General features: G+C 44.1%; 1 protein-coding gene across 2 annotated transcripts in view; it reads left to right on the top strand.

The window, feature by feature from the left end:
• Positions 1-24,615, top strand: part of ccn6 (cellular communication network factor 6) — a 61,132-nt gene that overhangs the window by 20,296 nt on the left and 16,221 nt on the right. For both annotated transcript variants that reach the window (XM_061706918.1, XM_061706917.1), the window contains exon 2: positions 22,253-22,538. In XM_061706918.1, the coding sequence (XP_061562902.1) occupies positions 22,253-22,538 (286 nt within the window). The remainder of the gene's footprint in view (positions 1-22,252; positions 22,539-24,615) is intronic.

Below are 24,615 nucleotides of genomic sequence, written 5' to 3'. Positions count from 1 at the left end.
GTGGCCAAATGGCTCAACAGCGCCCCCTAGAATACTTTTTTCTGCTATAACTTTTGAATGGTTTGACATAGAGAGTCGTGGGTGGTGTCATCGGACTCGGTATTGAGTCCTTGACCATAATTGGTGCAAATTAGCCCCGCCCCTTCTTCTGATTGGTTGTCCCGATTTTCTGCTATAACTTTGGAATGGTTTGACATAGAGAGCTGTGGGTGGTGTCATCAGATTCTGTATGGAGTCCTTGACCTTCATTGGCCTGAATTAGCCCCACCCCTTCTTCTGATTGGTTGTCCCTTTTTTCTGCTATAACTTTTGAATGGTTTGACATAGGAAGTCGTGGGTGGTGTCGTTTCTGATATACTTATGGGGGGCGGTGGCCGTGAGTGCGAGGGCCCGTTCATCGCTGCTTGCAGCTTTAATTATTATTATTATTATTTTCCTGACAAAGTGAAGGCCTTTTTGCCCCCCTTAACATGCCCAAAAAGTCACCAAATTTTGCACCCTAGTCAGGCCTGGCGAAAAATTTGATATTTAAAGGTTTGCATTAATGGGCGTGGCAAAATGGCTCAACAGCGCCCCCTTGAAAACTTTGTGCCTCAAGCCCCACGATACGGTTTGACGTACATGCACGAAAATCGGTACACACCTGTATCATGGGACAACTTAAACAAAAGTCTCTTGGGGTCATGCCCGAAACCGAACAGGATGTCGGCCATTTTGAATTAGTCGTGTCATTTTGGCGAAATTTATGCCATTCCTTCGAAAGTTAATTCAGCCCGAACCGTAACATGCCCCCAAGTGTGTTATACATCAAAATGTGCGTCTCCATCCTGCGACAACACGCATTACTTTTCTCTTTCAAAAGCGTTACCGTGGCGGCGCTAGACGCCAAAAAGCGCGCCCACCCTTCATCTGATTGGTTCGACAGAAAAAACTTTGTGCCTCAAGCCCCATAATACGGTTTGACGTACATGAACGAAAATCGGTACACACCTGTATCATGTCGCAACTAAAAGAAAAGTCTCTTGGCGCCATGGCCGAAACCGAACAGGAAGTCGGCCATTTTGAACATTCTGAATTAATTGCGTAATTTTGGAGCAATATATGCCATTCCTTCGAGAGTTAATTCAGCCCGAACCGTATCGTGAACCCAGATGTGTTATACATCAAAATGTGCGTCTCCATCCTGCGACTACACGCATTACTTTTCTCTTTCGAAAGTGTTACCGTGGCGACGCTAGACGCCAACAAGCGCACCCCCCCTTCATCTGATTGGTCCATATTTGATAGTTCCCCAAAAGGCACCAAATTTTGCACCCAAGCCAGGCCTGGTGATAAATTTGATATTTCATGGTTTGCATTAATGGGCGTGGCAAAATGGCTCAACAGCGCCCCCCGGAAAACTTTGTGCCTCAAGCCCCACAATACGGTTTGACGTACATGCACGAAAAACGGTACACACCTGTATCATGTCACAACTTAAAGAAAAGTCTCTTGGAGCCATGGCCGAAACCGAACAGGAAGTCAGCCATTTTGAATTAATTGTGTAATTTTGGCGCAATTTATGCCATTCCTTCGGCAGTTAATTCAGCCCGAACCGTAACGTGCACCCAGGTGTGTTATACACCAAAATGTGCGTCTCCATCGTGCGACTACACGCATTACTTTTCTCTTTCAAAAGTGTTACCGTGACGACGCTAGACGTGAAAAAGCGCACCCACCCTTCATCTGATTGGTCCATATTTGATAGTTCTCCAAAAGTCACCAAATTTGGCATGCAAGCCAGGCCTGGCGATACATTTGATATTTCATGGTTTGCATTAATGGGCGTGGCCTAACGGCTCAACAGCGCCCCCTAGAATACTTTTCTCTGCCATAACTTTTGAATGGTTTCACATAGAGAGTCGTGGGTGGTGTCATGGGACTCTGTAATGAGTCCTTAAGCTTCGTTGGCCTTAATTAGCCCCGCCCCTTCTTCTGATTGGTTGTCCTTTTTATAATAAAATCGCCGCGAGCCGCCAGTCGCTCTCGCGCTGACTCCCGCTTCCTGATTCAAACGTCTGCCGGCCCCGCCCCCCGACCAATCAGTGGCGAGTAGGGTGATGACGGCCCCGCCCCCCGACCAATCAGTGGCGAGTAGCGGATGACGGCCCCGCCCCCCGACCAATCAGTGGCGAGTAGGGTAATGACGGCCCCGCCCCCCGACCAATCAGCTCCCTGTAATGTGGTGACTTCAGAAATATTCCCGGCTCAGCCCGGTTACAACCTTGGCAGAATGGTTACAGAAAAAGTAATAATTTAAATAGTAGGGTTTTACTAATATTTATAACTTACAAATATTAAAAAAATTAGGAAAAAAAAGTTCCAGACATTTTATCGCTATGTTGGCCTGTCCTAAGCCAGTAGGTCAAATACAAGGAGTAGCTGAGACTTAGCTCAGCCAGATTATTGCGGTCTTTGCTGCCAGAGGTCGAGAGTTCAAGCCTGGCTTGATATGCCAAAATTTTTGTCAGCAATTTTTGTGTTTTTTTTACATCAAAATGTTCGTCTCTGTCCTGTGACGACGCACATTACTTTTCTCTTTCCCCTTCTTCTGATTGGTTGTCCCGATTTTCTGCCATAACTTTTGAATTTGAGTGGAGTTTGCGCGCGCAGCTCCCGCGGGGGGAGGGGCTGATGTTCAGCGCGGCCGCCATCTTGGTCGAGGCGCCGCATTGACTGCCTGAGAACGTCGGGCGTGGCCGCCATCTTGGATCGGTATCGCTTTAACTCTAGAGCGTTCACTTCTATTGTGGAAGGAGGTGTCTGCATAAGTAAAATAACTATAACTCACTTGATTTTCAACCGATTTTCACGCGGTTTGCTTTGTTACAAACGGCAGACATGTAGCTATGATACAGGATGCTTGATGTACGTTAAATATGCAAGCTTTCATGCTAAAATACGTTCTGCAGGTAGTCACACTTCAGGTATACACACACACACACACACACACACACACATATATATATATATATATATATATATATATATATATATATATATATATACACACACACACACACACACACACACACACACACACACACACACACACACACACAATATACACAATACAAAATACAGTATAGCATATTAATGAATGTATTAATATATTTGAATAACAGACATAACAAGCTTAAAAACAAAAAACATAACGGATGACAGCATACAATTGTCATAATGGAGAAAAAAAAGAAACATTTGGAAGGAGTGTGTGTGTGAGGAATTGTATATTAGTGTTATAAATTGAAATTATATAATAATGCAATCGCTATGATATATAATTTTACAATATAATACAGTCAAAAATATATGAAATGAAGCAACATACAATGCAATAATACAATATGCTATATTACTGGGTACGCTAATATGAAATAACAACATGTAATATAATATGGTATACTAGATTAATATAATATCATACATTCTGGACCATGAGATACAGCTGTACTGTATGATCGTCGTTCATTTGAGTGATCTGATTTTTTTTTTCATGGTTTGCATTAATGGGCGTGTCCTCACGGCTCAACAGCGCCCCCTAGAATACTTTTTTCTGCCATAACTTTTGAAAGGTCTGACATAGAGAGTCGTGGGTGGTGTCATGGGACTCGGCATTGAGTCCTTGACCATAATTGGTGACAATTAGCCCAGTCCCTTTTTCTGATTGGTTGTCCCTATTTTCTGCTATAACTTTTGAATGTTTTGACATAGAGAGTCGTGGGTGGTGTCATGGGACTCTGTAATGAGTCCTTGATCTTCTTTGCCCTGAATTAGCCCCGCCCCTTCTTCTGACTGGTCGTCCCTTTTTTCTGCTATAACTTTTGAAGGGTTTGACATAGAAAGTCGTGGGTGGTGTCATTTCTGATATGCTTATGGGGGGCGGTTGACGTGAGTGCGAGGGCCCGTTCATTGCTGCTTGCAGCTTTAATTATTATTATTATTATTATTTTCCTGACAAAGTGAAGGCCTTTTTGGCCCCCTTAACATGCCCAAAAAGTCACCAAATTTTGCACCCAAGTCAGGCCTGGCGAAAAATTTGATATTTCATGGTTTGCATTAATGGGCGTGGCAAAATGGCTCAACAGCGCCCCCCAGAAAACTTTGTGCCTCAAGCCCCACGATACGATTTGACGTACATGCACGAAAATCAGTACACACCTGTATCATGGGACAACTTAAACAAAAGTCTCTTGGGGTCATGCCCGAAACCGAACAGGATGTCGGCCATTTTGAATTAGTCGTGTCATTTTGGCGAAATTTATGCCATTCCTTCGAAAGTTAATTCAGCCCGAACCGTAACGTGCCCCCAAGTGTGTTATACATCAAAATGTGCGTCTCCATCCTGGGACAACACGCATTACTTTTCTCTTTCAAAAGCGTTACCGTGGCGGCGCTAGACGCCAAAAAGCGCGCCCACCCTTCATCTGATTGGTTCAACAGAAAAAACTTTGTGCCTCAAGCCCCATAATACGGTTTGACGTACATGAACGAAAATCGGTACACACCTGTATCATGTCGCAACTAAAAGAAAAGTCTCTTGGCGCCATGGCCGAAACCGAACAGGAAGTCGGCCATTTTGAACATTCTGAATTAATTGCGTAATTTTGGAGCAATATATGCCATTCCTTCGAGAGTTAATTCAGCCCGAACCGTATCGTGAACCCAGATGTGTTATACATCAAAATGTGCGTCTCCATCCTGCGACTACACGCATTACTTTTCTCTTTCGAAAGTGTTACCGTGGCGACGCTAGACGCCAACAAGCGCACCCCCCCTTCATCTGATTGGTCCATATTTGATAGTTCCCCAAAAGGCACCAAATTTGGCATGCAAGCCAGGCCTGGCGATAAATTTGATATTTCATGGTTTGCATTAATGGGCGTGGCAAAATGGCTCAACAGCGCCCCCCGGAAAACTTTGTGCCTCAAGCCCCACAATACGGTTTGACGTACATGCACGAAAATCGGTACACACCTGTATCATGTCGCAACTTAAAGAAAAGTCTCTTGGAGCCATGGCCGAAACCGAACAGGAAGTCAGCCATTTTGAATTAATTGTGTAATTTTGGCGCAATTTATGCCATTCCTTCGGCAGTTAATTCAGCCCGAACCGTAACGTGCACCCAGGTGTGTTATACACCAAAATGTGCGTCTCCATCGTGCGACACCACGCATTACTTTTCTCTTTCAAAAGTGTTACCGTGGCGATGCTAGACGCGAAAAAGCGCACCCTCCCTTCATCTGATTGGTCCATATTTGATAGTTCTCCAAAAGTCACCAAAATTTGCATGCAAGCCAGGCCTGGCGATAAATGTGATATTTCATGGTTTGCATTAATGGGCGTGGCCTAACGGCTCAACAGCGCCCCCTAGAATACTTTTCTCTGCCATAACTTTTGAATGGTTTCACATAGAGAGTCGTGGGTGGTGTCATGGGACTCTGTAATGAGTCCTTAAGCTTCGTTGGCCTTAATTAGCCCCGCCCCTTCTTCTGATTGGTTGTCCCGATTTTCTGCTATAACTTTTGAATGGTTTGACATAGAGAGTCGTGGGTGGTGTCATCAGATTCTTTATGGAGTCCTTGACCTTCATTGGCCTGAATTAGCCCCGCCCCTTCTTCTGATTGGTTGTCCTTTTTTTATAATAAAATTGCCGCGAGCCGCCAGTCGCTCTCGCGCTGACTCCCGCTTCCTGATTCAAACGTCTGCCGGCCCCGCCCCCTGACCAATCAGTGGCGAGTAGGGTGATGGCGGCCCCGCCCCCCGACCAATCAGTGGCGAGTAGGGTGATGACGGCCCCGCCCCCCGACCAATCAGTGGCGAGTAGGGTGATGACGGCCCCGCCCCCCGACCAATCAGCTCCCTGTAATGTGGTGACTTCAGAAATATTCCCGGCTCAGCCCGGTTACAACCTTGGCAGAATGGTTATAGAAAAAGTAATAATTTAAATAGGAGGGTTTTACTAATATTCATAACTTACAAATATTTAAAAAATTAGGAAAAAAAAGTTCCAGACATTTTATCGCTATGTTGGTCTGTCCAAGCCAGTAGGTCAAATAAGAGGAATAGCTGAGACTTAGCTCAGCCAGATTATTGCAGTCTTTGCTGCCAGAGGTCGAGAGTTCAAGCCTGGCTTGATATGTCAAAATTTTTGTCAGCAATTTTTGTGTTTTTTTTACATCAAAATGTTCGTCTCTGTCCTGTGACGACGCACATTACTTTTCTCTTTCCCCTTCTTCTGATTGGTTGTCCCGATTTTCTGCCATAACTTTTGAATTTGAGTGGAGTTTGCGCGCGCAGCTCCCGCGGGGGGAGGGGCTGATGTTCAGCGCGGCCGCCATCTTGGTCGAGGCGACGCATTGACTGCCTGAGAACGTCGGGCGTGGCCGCCATCTTGGATCGGTATCACTTTAACTCTAGAGCGTTCACTTCTATTGTGGAAGGAGGTGTCTGCATAAGTAAAATAACTATAACTCACTTGATTTTCAACCGATTTTCACGCGGTTTGCTTTGTTACAAACGGCAGACATGTAGCTATGATACAGGATGCTTGATGTACGTTAAATATGCAAGCTTTCATGCTAAAATACGTTCTGCAGGTAGTCACACTTCAGGTATACACACACACACACATATATATATATACATATACATATATATATATATACATATATATATATACATACACACACACACACACACACACACACACACACACACACACACACACACACACACACACACACAATATACACAATACAAAATACAGTGTAGCATATTAATGAATGTATTAATATATTTGAATAACAGACATAACAAGCTTAAAAACAAAAAACATAACGGATGACAGCATACAATTGTCATAATGGAGAAAAAAAAGAAACATTTGGAAGGAGTGTGTGTGTGAGGAATTGTATATTAGTGTTATAAATTGAAATTATATAATAATGCAATCGCTATGATATATAATTTTACAATTATATATACAGTCAAAAATATATGAAATGAAGCAACATACAATGCAATAATACAATATGCTATATTACTGGGTACGCTAATATGAAATAACAACATGTAATATAATATGGTATAATAGATTAATATAATATCATACATTCTGGACCATGAGATACAGCTGTACTGTATGATCGTCGTTCATTTGAGTGATCTGATTTTTTTTTTCATGGTTTGCATTAATGGGCGTGTCCTCACGGCTCAACAGCGCCCCCTAGAATACTTTTTTCTGCCATAACTTTTGAAAGGTTTGACATAGAGAGTCGTGGGTGGTGTCATGGGACTCGGCATTGAGTCCTTGACCATTATTGGTGACAATTAGCCCAGTCCCTTTTTCTGATTGGTTGTCCCTATTTTCTGCTATAACTTTTGAATGTTTTGACATAGAGAGTCGTGGGTGGTGTCATGGGACTCTGTAATGAGTCCTTGATCTTCTTTGCCCTGAATTAGCCCCGCCCCTTCTTCTGACTGGTCGTCCCTTTTTTCTGCTATAACTTTTGAAGGGTTTGACATAGGAAGTCGTGGGTGGTGTCATTTCTGATATGCTTATGGGGGGCAGTTGACGTGAGTGCGAGGGCCCGTTCATTGCTGCTTGCAGCTTTAATTATTATTATTATTATTTTCCTGACAAAGTGAAGGCCTTTTTGCCCCCCTTAACATGCCCAAAAAGTCACCAAATTTTGCACCCTAGTCAGGCCTGGCGAAAAATTTGATATTTAAAGGTTTGCATTAATGGGCGTGGCAAAATGGCTCAACAGCGCCCCCTTGAAAACTTTGTGCCTCAAGCCCCACGATACGGTTTGACGTACATGCACGAAAATCGGTACACACCTGTATCATGGGACAACTTAAACAAAAGTCTCTTGGGGTCATGCCCGAAACCGAACAGGATGTCGGCCATTTTGAATTAGTCGTGTCATTTTGGCGAAATTTATGCCATTCCTTCGAAAGTTAATTCAGCCCGAACCGTAACGTGCCCCCAAGTGTGTTATACATCAAAATGTGCGTCTCCATCCTGCGACAACACGCATTACTTTTCTCTTTCAAAAGCGTTACCGTGGCGACGCTAGACGCCAAAAAGCGCGCCCACCCTTCATCTGATTGGTTCGACAGAAAAAACTTTGTGCCTCAAGCCCCATAATACGGTTTGACGTACATGAACGAAAATCGGTACACACCTGTATCATGTCGCAACTAAAAGAAAAGTCTCTTGGCGCCATGGCCGAAACCGAACAGGAAGTCGGCCATTTTGAACATTCTGAATTAATTGCGTAATTTTGGAGCAATATATGCCATTCCTTCGAGAGTTAATTCAGCCCGAACCATATCGTGAACCCAGATGTGTTATACATCAAAATGTGCGTCTCCATCCTGCGACTACACGCATTACTTTTCTCTTTCAAAAGTGTTACCGTGGCGACGCTAGACGCCAACAAGCGCACCCCCCCTTCATCTGATTGGTCCATATTTGATAGTTCCCCAAAAGGCACCAAATTTGGCATGCAAGCCAGGCCTGGCGATAAATTTGATATTTCATGGTTTGCATTAATGGGGGTGGCAAAATGGCTCAACAGCGCCCCCCGGAAAACTTTGTGCCTCAAGCCCCACAATACGGTTTGACGTACATGCACGAAAATCGCTACACACCTGTATCATGGCACAACTTAAAGAAAAGTCTCTTGGAGCCATGGCCGAAACCGAACAGGATGTCGGCCATTTTGAATACATTGTGTCATTTTGGCGAAATTTATGCCATTCCTACGGCAGTTAATTCAGCCTGAACCGTAACGTGCCCCCAGGTGTGTTATACATCAAAATGTGCGTCTACATCCTGCGACACCACGCATTACTTTTCTCTTTCAAAAGTGTTACCGTGGCGACGCTAGACGCCAAAAGGCTTCATGTGATTGGTCCATATTTGATAGTTCTCCAAAAGTCACCAAATTTTGCATGCAAGTCAGACTTGGCGATACATTTGATATTTCATGGTTTGCATTAATGGGCGTGGCCTAACGGCTCAACAGCGCCCCCTAGAATACTTTTCTCTGCCATAACTTTTGAATGGTTTGACATAGAGAGTTGTGGGTGGTGTCATGGGACTCTGTAATGAGTCCTTAGGCTTCGTTGGCCTTAATTAGCCCCGCCCCTTCTTCTGATTGGTTGTCCCTTTTTTCTGCTATAACTTTTTAATGGTTTGACTCCCGCTTCCTGATTCAAACGTCTGCCGGCCCCGCCCCCCGACCAATCAGTGGCGAGTAGGGTGATGACGGCCCCGCCCCCCGACCAATCAGTGGCGAGTAGGGTGATGACGGCCCCGCCCCCCGACCAATCAGTGGCGCGGAGGGTGATGACGGCCCCGCCCCCCGACCAATCAGTGGCGAGTAGGGTGATGACGGCCCCGCCCCCCGACCAATCAGTGGCGAGTAGGGTGGTGACGGCCCCGCCCCCCGACCAATCAGCTCCCTGTAATGTGGTGACGTCAGAAATATTCCCGGCTCAGCCCGGCTAAAACCTTGGCAGAATGGTTACAGAAAAAGTAATAATTAAAATAGTAGGGTTTTACTAATATTTATAACTTACAAATATTTAAAAAAAATTAGAAAAAAACAGTTCGAGACTTACATCACTAAATATCGATATGTTGGTCTCTCCTATACCAGTAGGTCAAATTGAAATAAGTAGCTGAGTCTTAGCTCAGCCAGAGCGTTCCCGTCTTTGGAGTCAGATATCCAGAGTTCGATTCCAGCAGTATCCAGATATTTTTGTCAGCAATTTTTTTTTTTCTGTATCAAAATGTGCGTCCCTGTCCTGCAACGACGCACATTACTTTTCTCTTTCAAAAGTGTTACCGTGGCAACGCTAGACACCAAAAAAGTGCGCCCACCCTTCATCTGATTGGTTCAGACGGAAAAAACTTTGTGCCTCAAGGCCCATAATACGGTTTGACGTACATGAACGAAAATCGGTACACACCTGTATCATGTCGCAACTTAAAGAAAAGTCTCTTGGCGCCATGGCCGAAATTGAACAGGAAGTCGGCCATTTTGAATTAATTGTGTAATTTTGGCGCAATTAATGCCATTCCTTCGGCAATTAATACGGCCCGAACCGTAATATGCACCCAGGTGAGTTATACCTCAAAAGGTGCGTCTCCATCTTGCGACTACGCGCATTACTTTTCTCTTTCAAAAGTGTTACCGTGGTGATGCTAGACGCCAAAAAGCGTGCCCCCTTCATCTGATTGGTCCATATATGATAGTTCTCCAAAAGTCACCAAATTTTGCATGCAAGCCAGGCCTGGCGATAAATTTGATATTTCATGGTTTGCATTAATGGGCGTGGCCTAATGGCTCAACAGAGCCCCCCGGAAAACTTTTCTCTGCCATAACTTTTGAATGGTTTGACATAAAGAGTCGTGGGTGGTGTCATGGAACTCGGTATTGAGTCCTTGACCATAATTGGTGAAAATTAGCCCCGCCCCTTCTTTTGATTGGTTGTCCCTATTTCCTGCTATAACTTTTGAATGGTTTTACATAGGAAGTTGTGGGTGGTGTCTTTTCTGATATGCTTATGGGGGCGGTGGCCGTGAGTGCGAGGGCCCGTTCATCGCTGCTTGCAGCTTTAATTATTATTATTATTATTTTCCTGACAAAGTGAAGGCCTTTTTGCCCCCCTTAACATGCCCAAAAAGTCACCAAATTTTGCACCCTAGTCAGGCCTGGCGAAAAATTTGATATTTAAAGGTTTGCATTAATGGGCGTGGCAAAATGGCTCAACAGCGCCCCCTTGAAAACTTTGTGCCTCAAGCCCCACGATACGGTTTGACGTACATGCACGAAAATCGGTACACACCTGTATCATGGGACAACTTAAACAAAAGTCTCTTGGGGTCATGCCCGAAACCGAACAGGATGTCGGCCATTTTGAATTAGTCGTGTCATTTTGGCGAAATTTATGCCATTCCTTCGAAAGTTAATTCAGCCCGAACCGTAACGTGCCCCCAAGTGTGTTATACATCAAAATGTGCGTCTCCATCCTGCGACAACACGCATTACTTTTCTCTTTCAAAAGTGTTACCGTGGCGACGCTAGACGCCAAAAAGCGCGCCCACCCTTCATCTGATTGGTTCAACAGAAAAAACTTTGTGCCTCAAGCCCCATAATACGGTTTGACGTACATGAACAAAAATCGGTACACACCTGTATCATGTCGCAACTAAAAGAAAAGTCTCTTGGCGCCATGGCCGAAACCGAACAGGAAGTCGGCCATTTTGAACATTCTGAATTAATTGCGTAATTTTGGAGCAATATATGCCATTCCTTCGAGAGTTAATTCAGCCCGAACCGTATCGTGAACCCAGATGTGTTATACATCAAAATGTGCGTCTCCATCCTGCGACTACACGCATTACTTTTCTCTTTCGAAAGTGTTACCGTAGTGACGCTAGACGCCAACAAGCGCACCCCCCCTTCATCTGATTGGTCCATATTTGATAGTTCCCCAAAAGGCACCAAATTTGGCATGCAAGCCAGGCCTGGCGATAAATTTGATATTTCATGGTTTGCATTAATGGGCGTGGCAAAATGGCTCAACAGCGCCCCCCGGAAAACTTTGTGCCTCAAGCCCCACAATACGGTTTGACGTACATGCACGAAAATCGATACACACCTGTATCATGTCGCAACTTAAAGAAAAGTCTCTTGGAGCCATGGCCGAAACCGAACAGGAAGTCAGCCATTTTGAATTAATTGTGTAATTTTGGCGAAATTTATGCCATTCCTTCGGCAGTTAATTCAGCCCGAACCGTAACGTGCACCCAGGTGTGTTATACACCAAAATGTGCGTCTCCATCCTGCGACACCACGCATTACTTTTCTCTTTCAAAAGTGTTACCGTGGCGACGCTAGACGCGAAAAAGCGCACCCACTCTTCATCTGATTGGTCCATATTTGATAGTTCTCCAAAAGTCACCAAAATTTGCATGCAAGCCAGGCCTGGCGATAAATGTGATATTTCATGGTTTCCATTAATGGGCGTGGCCTAACGGCTCAACAGCGCCCCCTAGAATACTTTTCTCTGCCATAACTTTTGAATGGTTTCACATAGAGAGTCGTGGGTGGTGTCATGGGACTCTGTAATGAGTCCTTAAGCTTCGTTGGCCTTAATTAGCCCCGCCCCTTCTTCTGATTGGTTGTCCCGATTTTCTGCTATAACTTTTGAATGGTTTGACATAAAGAGTCGTGGGTGGTGTCATCAGATTCTTTATGGAGTCCTTGACCTTCATTGGCCTGAATTAGCCCCGCCCCTTCTTCTGATTGGTTGTCCTTTTTTTATAATTAAATTGCCGCGAGCCGCCAGTCGCTCTCGCGCTGACTCCCGCTTCCTGATTCAAACGTCTGCCGGCCCCGCCCCCTGACCAATCAGTGGCGAGTAGGGTGATGGCGGCCCCGCCCCCCGACCAATCAGTGGCGAGTAGGGTGATGACGGCGCCGCCCCCCGACCAATCAGTGGCGAGTAGGGTGATGACGGCCCCGCCCCCCGACCAATCAGCTCCCTGTAATGTGGTGACTTCAGAAATATTCCCGGCTCAGCCCGGTTACAACCTTGGCAGAATGGTTACAGAAAAAGTAATAATTTAAATAGTAGGGTTTTACTAATATTTATAATTTACAAATATTTAAAAAATTAGGAAAAAAAAAGTTCCAGACATTCTATCGCTATGTTGGTCTGTCCTAAGCCACTAGGTCAAATAAAAGGAATAGCTGAGACTTAGCTCAGCCAGATTATTGCGGTCTTTGCTGCCAGAGGTGGAGAGTTCAAGCCTGGCTTGATATGCCAAAATTTTTGTCAGCAATTTTTGTGTTTTTTTTACATCAAAATGTTCGTCTCTGTCCTGTGACGACGCACATTACTTTTCTCTTTCCCCTTCTTCTGATTGGTTGTCCCGATTTTCTGCCATAACTTTTGAATTTGAGTGGAGTTTGCGCGCGCAGCTCCCGCGGGGGGAGGGGCTGATGTTCAGCGCGGCCGCCATCTTGGTCGAGGCGCCGCATTGACTGCCTGAGAACGTCGGGCGTGGCCGCCATCTTGGATCGGTATCGCTTTAACTCTAGAGCGTTCACTTCTATTGTGGAAGGAGGTGTCTGCATAAGTAAAATAACTATAACTCACTTGATTTTCAACCGATTTTCACGCGGTTTGCTTTGTTACAAACGGCAGACATGTAGCTATGATACAGGATGCTTGATGTACGTTAAATATGCAAGCTTTCATGCTAAAATACGTTCTGCAGGTAGTCACACTTCAGGTATACACACACACACACACACACACACACACACACACACACATATATATATATATATATATATATATATATATATATATATATATATACACACACACACACACACACACACACACACACAATATACACAATACAAAATACAGTATAGCATATTAATGAATGTATTAATATATTTGAATAACAGACATAACAAGCTTAAAAACAAAAAACATAACGGATGACAGCATACAATTGTCATAATGGAGAAAAAAAAGAAACATTTGGAAGGAGTGTGTGTGTGAGGAATTGTATATTAGTGTTATAAATTGAAAAATATATGAAATGAAGCAACATACAATGCAATAATACAATATGCTATATTACTGGGTACGCTAATATGAAATAACAACATGTAATATAATATTGTATAATAGATTAATATAATATCATACATTCTGGACCATGAGATACAGCTGTACTGTATGATCGTCGTTCATTTGAGTGATCAGATTTTTTTTTTCATGGTTTGCATTAATGGGCGTGTCCTCACGGCTCAACAGCGCCCCCTAGAATACTTTTTTCTGACATAACTTTTGAAAGGTTTGACATAGAGAGTCGTGGGTGGTGTCATGGGACTCGGCATTGAGTCCTTGACCATAATTGGTGACAATTAGCCCAGTCCCTTTTTCTGATTGGTTGTCCCTATTTTCTGCTATAACTTTTGAATGTTTTGACATAGAGAGTCGTGGGTGGTGTCATGGGACTCTGTAATGAGTCCTTGATCTTCTTTGCCCTGAATTAGCCCCGCCCCTTCTTCTGACTGGTCGTCCCTTTTTTCTGCTATAACTTTTGAAGGGTTTGACATAGGAAGTCGTGGGTGGTGTCATTTCTGATATGCTTATGGGGGGCGGTGGCCGTGAGTGCGAGGGCCCGTTCATCGCTGCTTGCAGCTTTAATTTGAATTTGTATTGTTTCATTTGAATCATTGCATTGAAAAACTGAATCTACATTCAGTTCTCACAATTCAAATTCAGTTCTTGCAATTCAATTTCAATTTACTGGAGTTATATAAGAAAATAGAGGTTATAGTAGGCTACGTGAAAAGGAGTTCTTTGTATCTGCACTCGATTGCTCTTCCTCCGGAAGACCCGGATGTCTGGCACAGTAACTCCAGTAAATTGAAATTGAATTGCAAGAACTGAATTTGAATTGTGAGAACTGAATGTGAAAGTATAAAGAGAGTTGAATTTTCAGTGACAATCAAATACAGTTTCAGAACAATTGAATTCAATTTCATAATGTGACATTCAGTTTCAAGTTTATAGAAATTCAGTTCCAAACTAATAAATTCAATTTCAAATTATGCTATTCAGATTCAGTTTCTAGTGGCACATATTTCTGCCCATACGCAGCGCTCAGCGTTGTCAGCTTGATTCAGACGGTATGATAGTTTCCTACGGAGCAGGGAAACACCAGGTGTGTCGTAACAACTCACCACATCAGCCAAAAAAGCCCAAAGGAAAAACGTGCTCTTTCCTTCCAACTGCAACACATGTTGTTTTATTGTTCCAGTCAAACTGGTCGCAGCGTGTTTGTAGATTAGCGCGGCTTTAACATGAATGCGGGGAATTGTTTGGTTGATGACAGTTGATGACAACTCACTGCATCACGGCGGGTCTGAACGCTTCATCACCCTGTCAATCACTGATACATTTATACAGCCGATCACTGCTGTTGCTCCAACATGACAAAGAGGAGGAAGATTTTTTTTTTCATCATGCACTTCGAGAAAAAAGTCGAAATATTGAGAAAAAAGTCGAAATTTCGTTAATAAAGTTGAAATGTTGAGAAAAAGGCAAAATTTCGAGAATAAAGTCAACCTTCTGAGACTATAACAAACAGCGCATGTGACTGTGGCTTTACGATATTGATTTGAAACACATATGAATGAATGAATGAATGAATGAATGAATGAATGAATGAATGAATGAATGAATGAATGAATGAATGAATGAATGAATGAAGTTTATTCAGTCATGACAACACAAAACACAACACCAAAAAAACATTGTGCACAGCTTTAACATTTCACACAAAACCAATAATCATGTGTTGAACAATGACTGAAAAGGCATAGGCTGAAGCAGACTGCTTATAAAAGCCTGGCCTACATTACCAACTTTCTTTTTGTGGCTACCGACCTCCAGAAAACCAAAAAGAGAATAGAAGAGCAAAGAAACAACAGAAAAGCAAAGAAACAACAGAAAAGCAAAGAAACAACAAAAGGCAAAGAAACAACAGAAAAGCAAAGAAACAGATAGTCAATCGCACTTATAAGCTTCAAAAATAGCTTTACAAACCATTTTCTTAAAAACCAAAAGATAATGACATGTTTTTAAATGTATGTTTTCATCATTCCAGAGTTTAACTCCAGAATTTAACCTTTTTAAGCTTTTTGTACAGTAAAATTGCAGACACCTCTAAGATTATAGGGAGATTCCTGAATTGAAAAGAACCTCTGTATTGAGTCAGGGAGCATCACACATATGCAGTTGCATAAGTTCAGAAACGTCTCCTTAACGTTCTACTCCAAGGATGTAAGTTAGTTAGTTAGTTAGTTACGGCTGCTGCTGCAGAGCTGTCAGTCTCTCTGCTAACTGGATTTGATGGAGGAGGAGACATTTCCACTTTATTCACCAAATTGTATTTCAACTTTATTCTCGAAATTTCGACTTTATTCACAAAATTTCGACTTTATTCTTAAAATTTCATTTCTGCAAGTCTGTAAGCCTGCAAACGCTGAGCGGCCCCGCAGCTCCTTCAGCTGAGGCAGCGTGACGCCACGGTTAACTTTGAAGAGTATAAGGTGGACACGCTTCCCAGACCTGTTTGTCCATAGACATATATGTATACATATAAACGTAGACGCCCCACCGAGCGCTGAGCCGTACGTCAACGTCGCCGCCATATTGGATGTTGGATTTACTTGTAAACTAAATAAAGTAAACTAAAAGTAAATGGACTTATTTTCATAAAGCGCCTTTCTACAAAGAAATGTACGTTTTACGTCTCATTGATCATGGCTTACAGCTTAAGAAAACTCAAATATCCTATCTCAAAAAAATAGAATATTCTGGGAATCTTAATCTTAAACTGTAAGCCATAATCAGCTATATTAAAATAATAAAAGGCTTGCAATATTTCAGTTGATTTGTAATGAATCCAGAATGACATTTTTGTTTTAATTGCATTACAGAAAATAAAGAACTTTATCACAATATTCTAATTTTCTGAGACAGTCCTGTATGTCTATGTGTTTGTCCCGACCATTTGCAACATATTGCTGCACAGTATGAGCAAAGAGACTACAAAAGCCATCTTCAGAAAACCTACGTCGTCCAGTCATTTTTACACTCTACTCCAGGGGTCACCAACTATATTTGTCAGAGGGCCAGAATTTTACCGGCCACCTCAAATACCCTCAAATAAAAATTAAATAAAAATACAATTCTGGCATAATATTATTATTTGATGTTTATTGTTTATATCTTTTTTTCCCATTTCATTACAAAACTGAAGGCATTTTTAGCCTTTATGAGTCAGTCTCCTATCACCTGGACCACAGTCATCCACCAGGACTGCTACCCAGCCCACATTGCACCAGCTCATCATGGTCCTTCCTGCGGGACCCAATTAAGTCAACTTTATTTATAGAGCACTTGAAAAACAAACACCATGGAAGTGATAGGAAAAGGCCTATTAACAGGTAAAATGGCTCTCAAAGGTCAGGAAACGAAAAATTGATGTGGAAAACAGATCCTTTAACGATGACTGAACTGAAGAGTAGCATTTATCACGCCAACCTTCCCAAATGCGTCACGTGTACGCCTCATTTGCAACGAAACTGTTGCAAAAGAATATAATCTGCACCCTCACCACAACACTAAACATACAAATTTCAAGGATTCATATCCTGAGCTGTCAGAGGCCCGTCAGAGAAGAATCCAGTCGCGGGCCGGATTGGACGGTTTCGGCGGGCCGGATTCGGCCCGCGGGCCGCCAATTGATGATCCCTGGTCTACGGTCTGGCATAAACACCATATCCCTCTCATTGCTTAGACGGTTGATCTGAAGCTTGAGCATGAACCAGGCTTTGGTAGATGTTAGGTGACTGTAGGACAATGGCCCAAACGCATCTCTGAATGCACAACACTGGAACCTGCAGCGTGGGAGTGAGGGGGGCAGGGTAACGGCCCGGGCAGGCGGGGGAGAGATTTGTCCGTCAAGACTCCTCTCCCTGGCCCTGCCCCTTCTCAACCTTTCCCCGACCCTGCACCTAACCTGGGGCTTGCTGATTGGGTCGGAGCTTCAGAAGCTGCGTGCTGGCCTGCGGTCCCCACCCCCGGTCATCCTGCTGCTGCTTCCACCTGCCTGCGGTCCCCACCCCCAGTCATCCTGATGCTGCTTCCACCTGCCTGCGGTCCCCACCCCCGGTCATCCCGCTGCTGCTTCCACCTGCCTGCGGTCCCCACCCCCGGTCATCCCGTTGCTGCTTCCACCTGCCTGCGGTCCCCACCCCCGGTCATCCCGCTGCTGCTTCCACCTGCCTGTGGTCCCCACCCCCGGTCATCCCGCTGCTGCTTCCACCTGCCTGCGGTCCCCACCCCCGGTCATCCCGCTGCTGCTTCCACCTGCCTGCGGTCCCCACCCCCGGTCATCCCGCTGCTGCTTCCACCTGCCTGCGGTCCCCACCCCCAGTCATCCTGATGCTGCTTCCACCTGCCTGCGGTCCCCACCCCCAGTCATCCTGATGCTGCTTCCACCTGCCTGCGGTCCCCACCCCCGGTCATCCCGCTGCTGCTTCCACCTGCCTGCGGTCCCCACCCCCGGTCATCCCGTTGCTGCTTCCACCTGCCTGCGGTCCCCACCCCCGGTCATCCCGCTGCTGCTTCCACCTGCCTGTGGTCCCCACCCCCGGTCATCCCGCTGCTGCTTCCACCTGCCTGCGGTCCCCACCCCCGGTCATCCCGCTGCTGCTTCCACCTGCCTGCGGTCCCCACCCCCGGTCATCCCGCTGCTGCTTCCACCTGCCTGCGGTCCCCACCCCCGGTCATCCCGCTGCTGCTTCCACCTGCCTGCAGTCCCCACCCCCGGTCATCCCGCTGCTGCTTCCACCTGCCTGCTGTGTGCTGCAGACGTCCCCGACCCCCCAGTCTGGCCCTCGGCAGGAGGGTCCCCCCTTATGATCCAGGTCCTGGTCCAGGTTTCTTCCCTCCTAAAGGGGAGTTTTCCTTGCCACTGTTTGGCTTAAGGTTTTTCTCCCACTAGGGGAGTTTTTACCTGCCATTGTTTATGTAATAATTGCTCGGGGGTTCATGTTCATGTTTTGGGTCTCTGGAAAGCGTCTGGAGACAACTTCTGTTGTATTAGATGCTATATAAATAAAATTGAATTGAAAATATTTAATTCAAACAAGGACGTAAACAACCACAGAATGGCTACAGAAATAAAACCTCCATTCTGGAGCGGTCCAGAGTCCAGACTGCTGTCCCAAACAGATGCAGCGATCTGAAGAGAGCCATTCACACCAGACATCTTACAAGTATACCTGAGCCTGAAGAGAAACTCTGGAAAGAGAAACGCTCCTAAATGTTCCCTGAATGGCGCAGTGTGTAACTGTAACGCCACGCCGGCGCCGGTGATCAATGGTCCCGACTGTTCCCTCAGAGAGAGCCGGGCTTAAGCAACGCCGGATTAAAAGGACCAATGACCACAAACTAGAAGAAAGCAGCTGCTCAGAGGGGACGCGCTACACAGTAGAACTGGGAATGAGGGCAAAACACTGAAGACCAAAGTGTTCAAAAACACACAAAAAACCACGCAGAGCCGTGGACGTGGCATCAGTGTGTACATGTACACAGAGGCTGCTCCACTCAGCACGTTTGGCAGGTTAGCACCAGCTCCGTAGGCTTAAACCTGGGAGTGGAGGTGTCGGGTTATTCCTGAGCTAGCTCGCGGCTCCAGGACATGAGGTCGTCACTAAAGCAAGGCAAGTTTATTGGTACAGCACAATTCAACACAAGGTGATTCAAAGTGCTGTTCTTCCCCAAAGCTTTGAACTTTCTAAACCAGTAAACTACCTCATACTGTGCAATATTCTCTATCCATTATGTGCAATAATCTTCCACTCATTCATGTGCATTTTCATTCTCTCATTCACTCATTTCTATAGTGTATATATATTTATGTTTCCTGTTTCCCATTTTGTTGTTTTACACAGTCTTCCATAGTCTTTGCATGTGTGCACTTTTACGGAGCTGCTGCCTAATCTCATTGTACCAGTATAATGACAATAAAGGCTTTCTATTCTATTTCTATTGTACATCAAGATTAAAAGCGACAAGACACAATTAAACAGTAAATAACAAATAAAATGATAAGAAAAGAAGTAAAATAATAAAAAGCACAAGTTGTTAAAAAGTAAGGGCAGTAGAGTACAGCAGGTTCATCTCATTCTTACAATGGCAAGAATTACGTTTCTATACGGTCAAAACGTACAAAGACCGGGTCAAATACAGTATTACAAAAGTAATCTGTAACAATTTGTGCGGTGAATCAAACCAATTTGACAATTCTACGTCACAATGCCTGCATTCAGGGCTTATCCATAACTTTTTGCACTTGAGATACAGTCAGTCCGGAAAGTATTCAGAACGCTTCACTTTCCCCACATTCTTTTATGTTACAGCCCTATTGATAATAGGAATAAATTCTTTTGTTTTTTCTCAGAATTCTACACAAAATACCCCATAATGACAACATGAAAGAAGTTCTGTTATGATTTTTGTAAATTTATAAAAAATAAAAAACTATAAATATCACCTGTGCATAAGTATTCAGAACGTTTGCCATGAAGCTCAAAATTGAGCTCTGGTTCATTCTGTTTCCACTGATCTCTCTCAAGTTGTTTCTACAGCTTAATCGGAGTCCACCTGTGGTGAATTCAGTTGATTGGACTTGATTTGGAAAGACACACACCTGTCTATATAAGCTCTCACAGTTGGCAGTGCATGTTGCAACACAAACCAAACATGAAGTCAAAAGAATTGTCTTCAGACCTCCCAAACAGGATTGTTTCGAGGCACAAATCTGGGGAAGGGTACAGAAAAATGTCTGCTGCTTTGAAGGTCCCAGTGAGCACTGTGGCCTGCATCATCCTTAAATGGAAGAAGTTTGGAACCACCAGGAATCTCCCTAGAGCTGGCCGCAGCTTAAGCTGAGCAATCGGGGGAGAAGGGCCTTAGTCAGAGAGGTGACCAAGGACCCGACGGTCACGCTGTCAGAACTCCAGCGTTCCTCTGTGGAGAGAGGAGAAACTTCAAGAAGGACAACCATCTCTGCAGCAATCCACCAATCAGGCTTGTACGGTAGAGTGGCCAGGCGCAAGCCCCTCCTTACTAAAAAGCACATGGCAGCCCGACTGGAGTTTGCCAAAAGGCACCTGGAGGACTCTCAGACCATGAGAAAACAAATCCTCTGGTCTGATGAGACAAAGATTGAACTATTTGGCATGAATTCCACGCGTGGTGTTTGGAGGAGACCAGGCACCGCTCATCACCTGGAGAACACCATCCCTACAGTGAAGCATGGTGGTGGCAGCATCATGCTGTGGGGGTGTTTTTCATCAGCAGGACCTGGGCGACTAGTCAGGATTGAGGGAAAGATGAATGCAGCCATGTACAGAGACATCTTGGATGAAAACCTGATCCAGAGTGCTGTTGACCTCAGACTAGGACGACGCTTCATCTTTCAGCAGGACAACGACCCAAAGCACACAGCCAAAATATCAAAGGAGTGGCTTCAGAACAACCATGTCAATGTCCTTGAGTTTCCCAGCCAGAGCCCAGACCTGAATCCCATCCAACATCTCTGGCTGTACACCGACGCTCCCCATCCAACCTGATGGAGCTTGAGAGGGTCTGTAAGGAAGAATGGGCAAAACTGCCCAACAATGGGTGTGCCAAACTTGTAGCAACCTATTCAAAAAGACTTGAGGCTGTAATTGCTGCCAGAGGAGCTTCTACAAAGTATTAAGCAAACGTTATGAAAACTTATGCTCATATGATTTCTTGTTATTTTTATTTTTAATACATTTACAAAAGTCGCATCAAAACTTCTTTCATGTTGTCATTATGGGGTGTTTTGTGTAGAATTCTGAGGAAAAAAAATGAATTTATTCCTATTATCAATAGGGCTGTAACATAAAGGGAATGTGGGAAAAGTGAAGCGTTCTGAATACTTTCCGGACTGACTGTACATCTGTGTTTCCTGTTTCTCGTAATTCATATCAAAAATAGCCACTTATATAGGCATTTATAGTTGTATAGATACAGTATCTTCTGGTGACCCTCAGGTCCCTTTAACCACAGAAGAGTATTAGGGCCATGCAGGAGAAAAAATATTGGAGAGGGGAAGATTTTTTTTTTATTGTGCACTTGAGAAAGAAGTTGAAATGTCGAGATTAATGTTGAAATACAATTTCAAGAATAAAGTCGAAATTTCGTCTTTTTTCTCAACATTTCAACTTTATTCACGAAATTTTGAAATTGTACTTCAACATTAATATCAACATTTCGACTTTTTTCTCAAAGTGCATAATGAAAAAAAAAATCTTCAAATTTTTCTCCTGCCTGGCCCTAATACTCTTCCGTACTTTAACTACTGCACTTTAGGAGGCTTTACTTTTCGTTGTACAACAGTGTTTTTTTACTGTTTTATTCTGTCATCTTAAAGGCGTTCATGAGTCTGAGCTCAGCCGTTCTGAATCAAGATGAAGTCTGTTTAAATGTTTTTATATTGTCCAGAAACATGTCTCATCTCAGCTGAACTCCTGTCTCCCTCCCTGTGATGCAGGACACGAGCCGCGCTCAGAGAAATGTCCCGCTGGCTCCGGCCGGAGGGGCCGGGGGGGCCCGGGGGGCCGAGAGGCGGCAGTTCTGCCAGTGGCCCTGCAAGTGTCGGGAGAGGCCGCCCTGCGCTCCGGGCGTGAGCGCCGTCCTGGACGGCTGCGGCTGCTGCAAGAGCTGCGCCCGGCAGATGGGCCAGGCGTGCAACGAGAGGGACGTGTGCGACCCCCACAAGGGCATGTACTGCGACTTCTCGGCCGACCGGCCCAGATACGAGGTCGGCGTGTGTGCGTGTAAGGCTCTGCTCGTTTTAACAGTCTATTCTCTATTCATCAGTGGCAGGGCTAGAGCTAGACAGACTATGGCAATTAATTAGTTTCTCAAACAATCAATTGCAATCGGAGTCTCTAAATGTTGAAATGTCCATATTAAGCACAGATTTGTGTATAGAGGGTCTGCATTCACGTCACTTCAGCAAAAACAGCTGCAACTAGTGGCAAAAACGGGATAACAGCCGATTATCGGCTTAAATTAAAGGCAGTTGGACTTGACAGTGACCCGTACAGTTACCCCAAGAACCAGTGGTCCATGGACATTAATATTTGGTACAGTTACCCCAAGAACCAGTGGTCCATGGACATTAATATTTGGTACAGTTACCAAGAACCAGTGGTCCATGGACATTAATATTTGGTACAGTTACCAAGAACCAGTGGTCCATGGACATTAATATTTGGTACAGTTACCAAGAACCAGTGGTCCATGGACATTAATATTTGGTACAGTTACCAAGAACCAGTGGTCCATGGACATTAATATTTGGTACAGTTACCCCAAGAACCAGTGGTCCATGGACATTAATATTTGGTACAGTTACCAAGAACCAGTGGTCCATGGACATTAATATTTGGTACAGTTACCCCAAGAACCAGTGGTCCATGGACATTAATATTTGGTACAGTTACCAAGAACCAGTGGTCCATGGACATTAATATTTGGTACAGTTACCAAGAACCAGTGGTCCATGGACATTAATATTTGGTACAGTTACCAAGAACCAGTGGTCCATGGACATTAATATTTGGTACAGTTACCAAGAACCAGTGGTCGATGGACATTAATATTTGGTACAGTTACCAAGAACCAGTGGTCCATGGACATTAATATTTGGTACAGTTACCAAGAACCAGTGGTCCATGGACATTAATATTTGGTACAGTTACCCCAAGAACCAGTGGTCCATGGACATTAATATTTGGTACAGTTACCCCAAGAACCAGTGGTCCATGGACATTAATATTTGGTACAGTTACCAAGAACCAGTGGTCATGGACATTAATATTTGGTACAGTTACCAAGAACCAGTGGTCCATGGACATTAATATTTGGTACAGTTACCAAGAACCAGTGGTCCATGGACATTAATATTTGGTACAGTTACCAAGAACCAGTGGTCCATGGACATTAATATTTGGTACAGTTACCCCAAGAACCAGTGGTCCATGGACATTAATATTGGGTACAGTTACCAAGAACCAGTGGTCCATGGACATTAATATTTGGTACAGTTACCAAGAACCAGTGGTCCATGGACATTAATATTTGGTACAGTTACCAAGAACCAGTGGTCCATGGACATTAATATTTGGTACAGTTACCAAGAACCAGTGGTCCATGGACATTAATATTTGGTACAGTTACCAAGAACCAGTGGTCCATGGACATTAATATTTGGTACAGTTACCAAGAACCAGTGGTCCATGGACATTAATATTTGGTACAGTTACCAAGAACCAGTGGTCCATGGACATTAATATTTGGTACAGTTACCAAGAACCAGTGGTCCATGGACATTAATATTTGGTACAGTTACCAAGAACCAGTGATCCATGGACATTAATATTTGGTACAGTTACCCCAAGAACCAGTGGTCCATGGACATTAATATTTGGTACAGTTACCCCAAGAACCAGTGGTCCATGGACATTAATATTTGGTACAGTTACCAAGAACCAGTGGTCCATGGACATTAATATTTGGTACAGTTACCAAGAACCAGTGGTCCATGGATATTAATATTTGGTACAGTTACCAAGAACCAGTGGTCCATGGACATTAATATTTGGTACAGTTACCAAGAACCAGTGGTCCATGGACATTAATATTTGGTACAGTTACCAAGAACCAGTGGTCCATGGACATTAATATTTGGCCACCAATCCAGTTTCCTGATATTTATATGTAATTAATTTCTACGCCGGGGAAATACACGAAGCAAAGCTTGAAGGCTTACAAAAGTCTTGACGCTTGGTCCGACTTCAAGGCAGGATTTGTTGTAGAAATTAAAGTGATGAGGACACCGAACTTTAT

This window comes from Cololabis saira, chromosome 18 (assembly GCF_033807715.1).
Source record: "Cololabis saira isolate AMF1-May2022 chromosome 18, fColSai1.1, whole genome shotgun sequence".
In the NCBI taxonomy this organism is placed as follows: Eukaryota; Metazoa; Chordata; class Actinopteri; order Beloniformes; family Belonidae; genus Cololabis; species Cololabis saira.
This window is presented reverse-complemented; position numbering and strand designations above follow the sequence as displayed.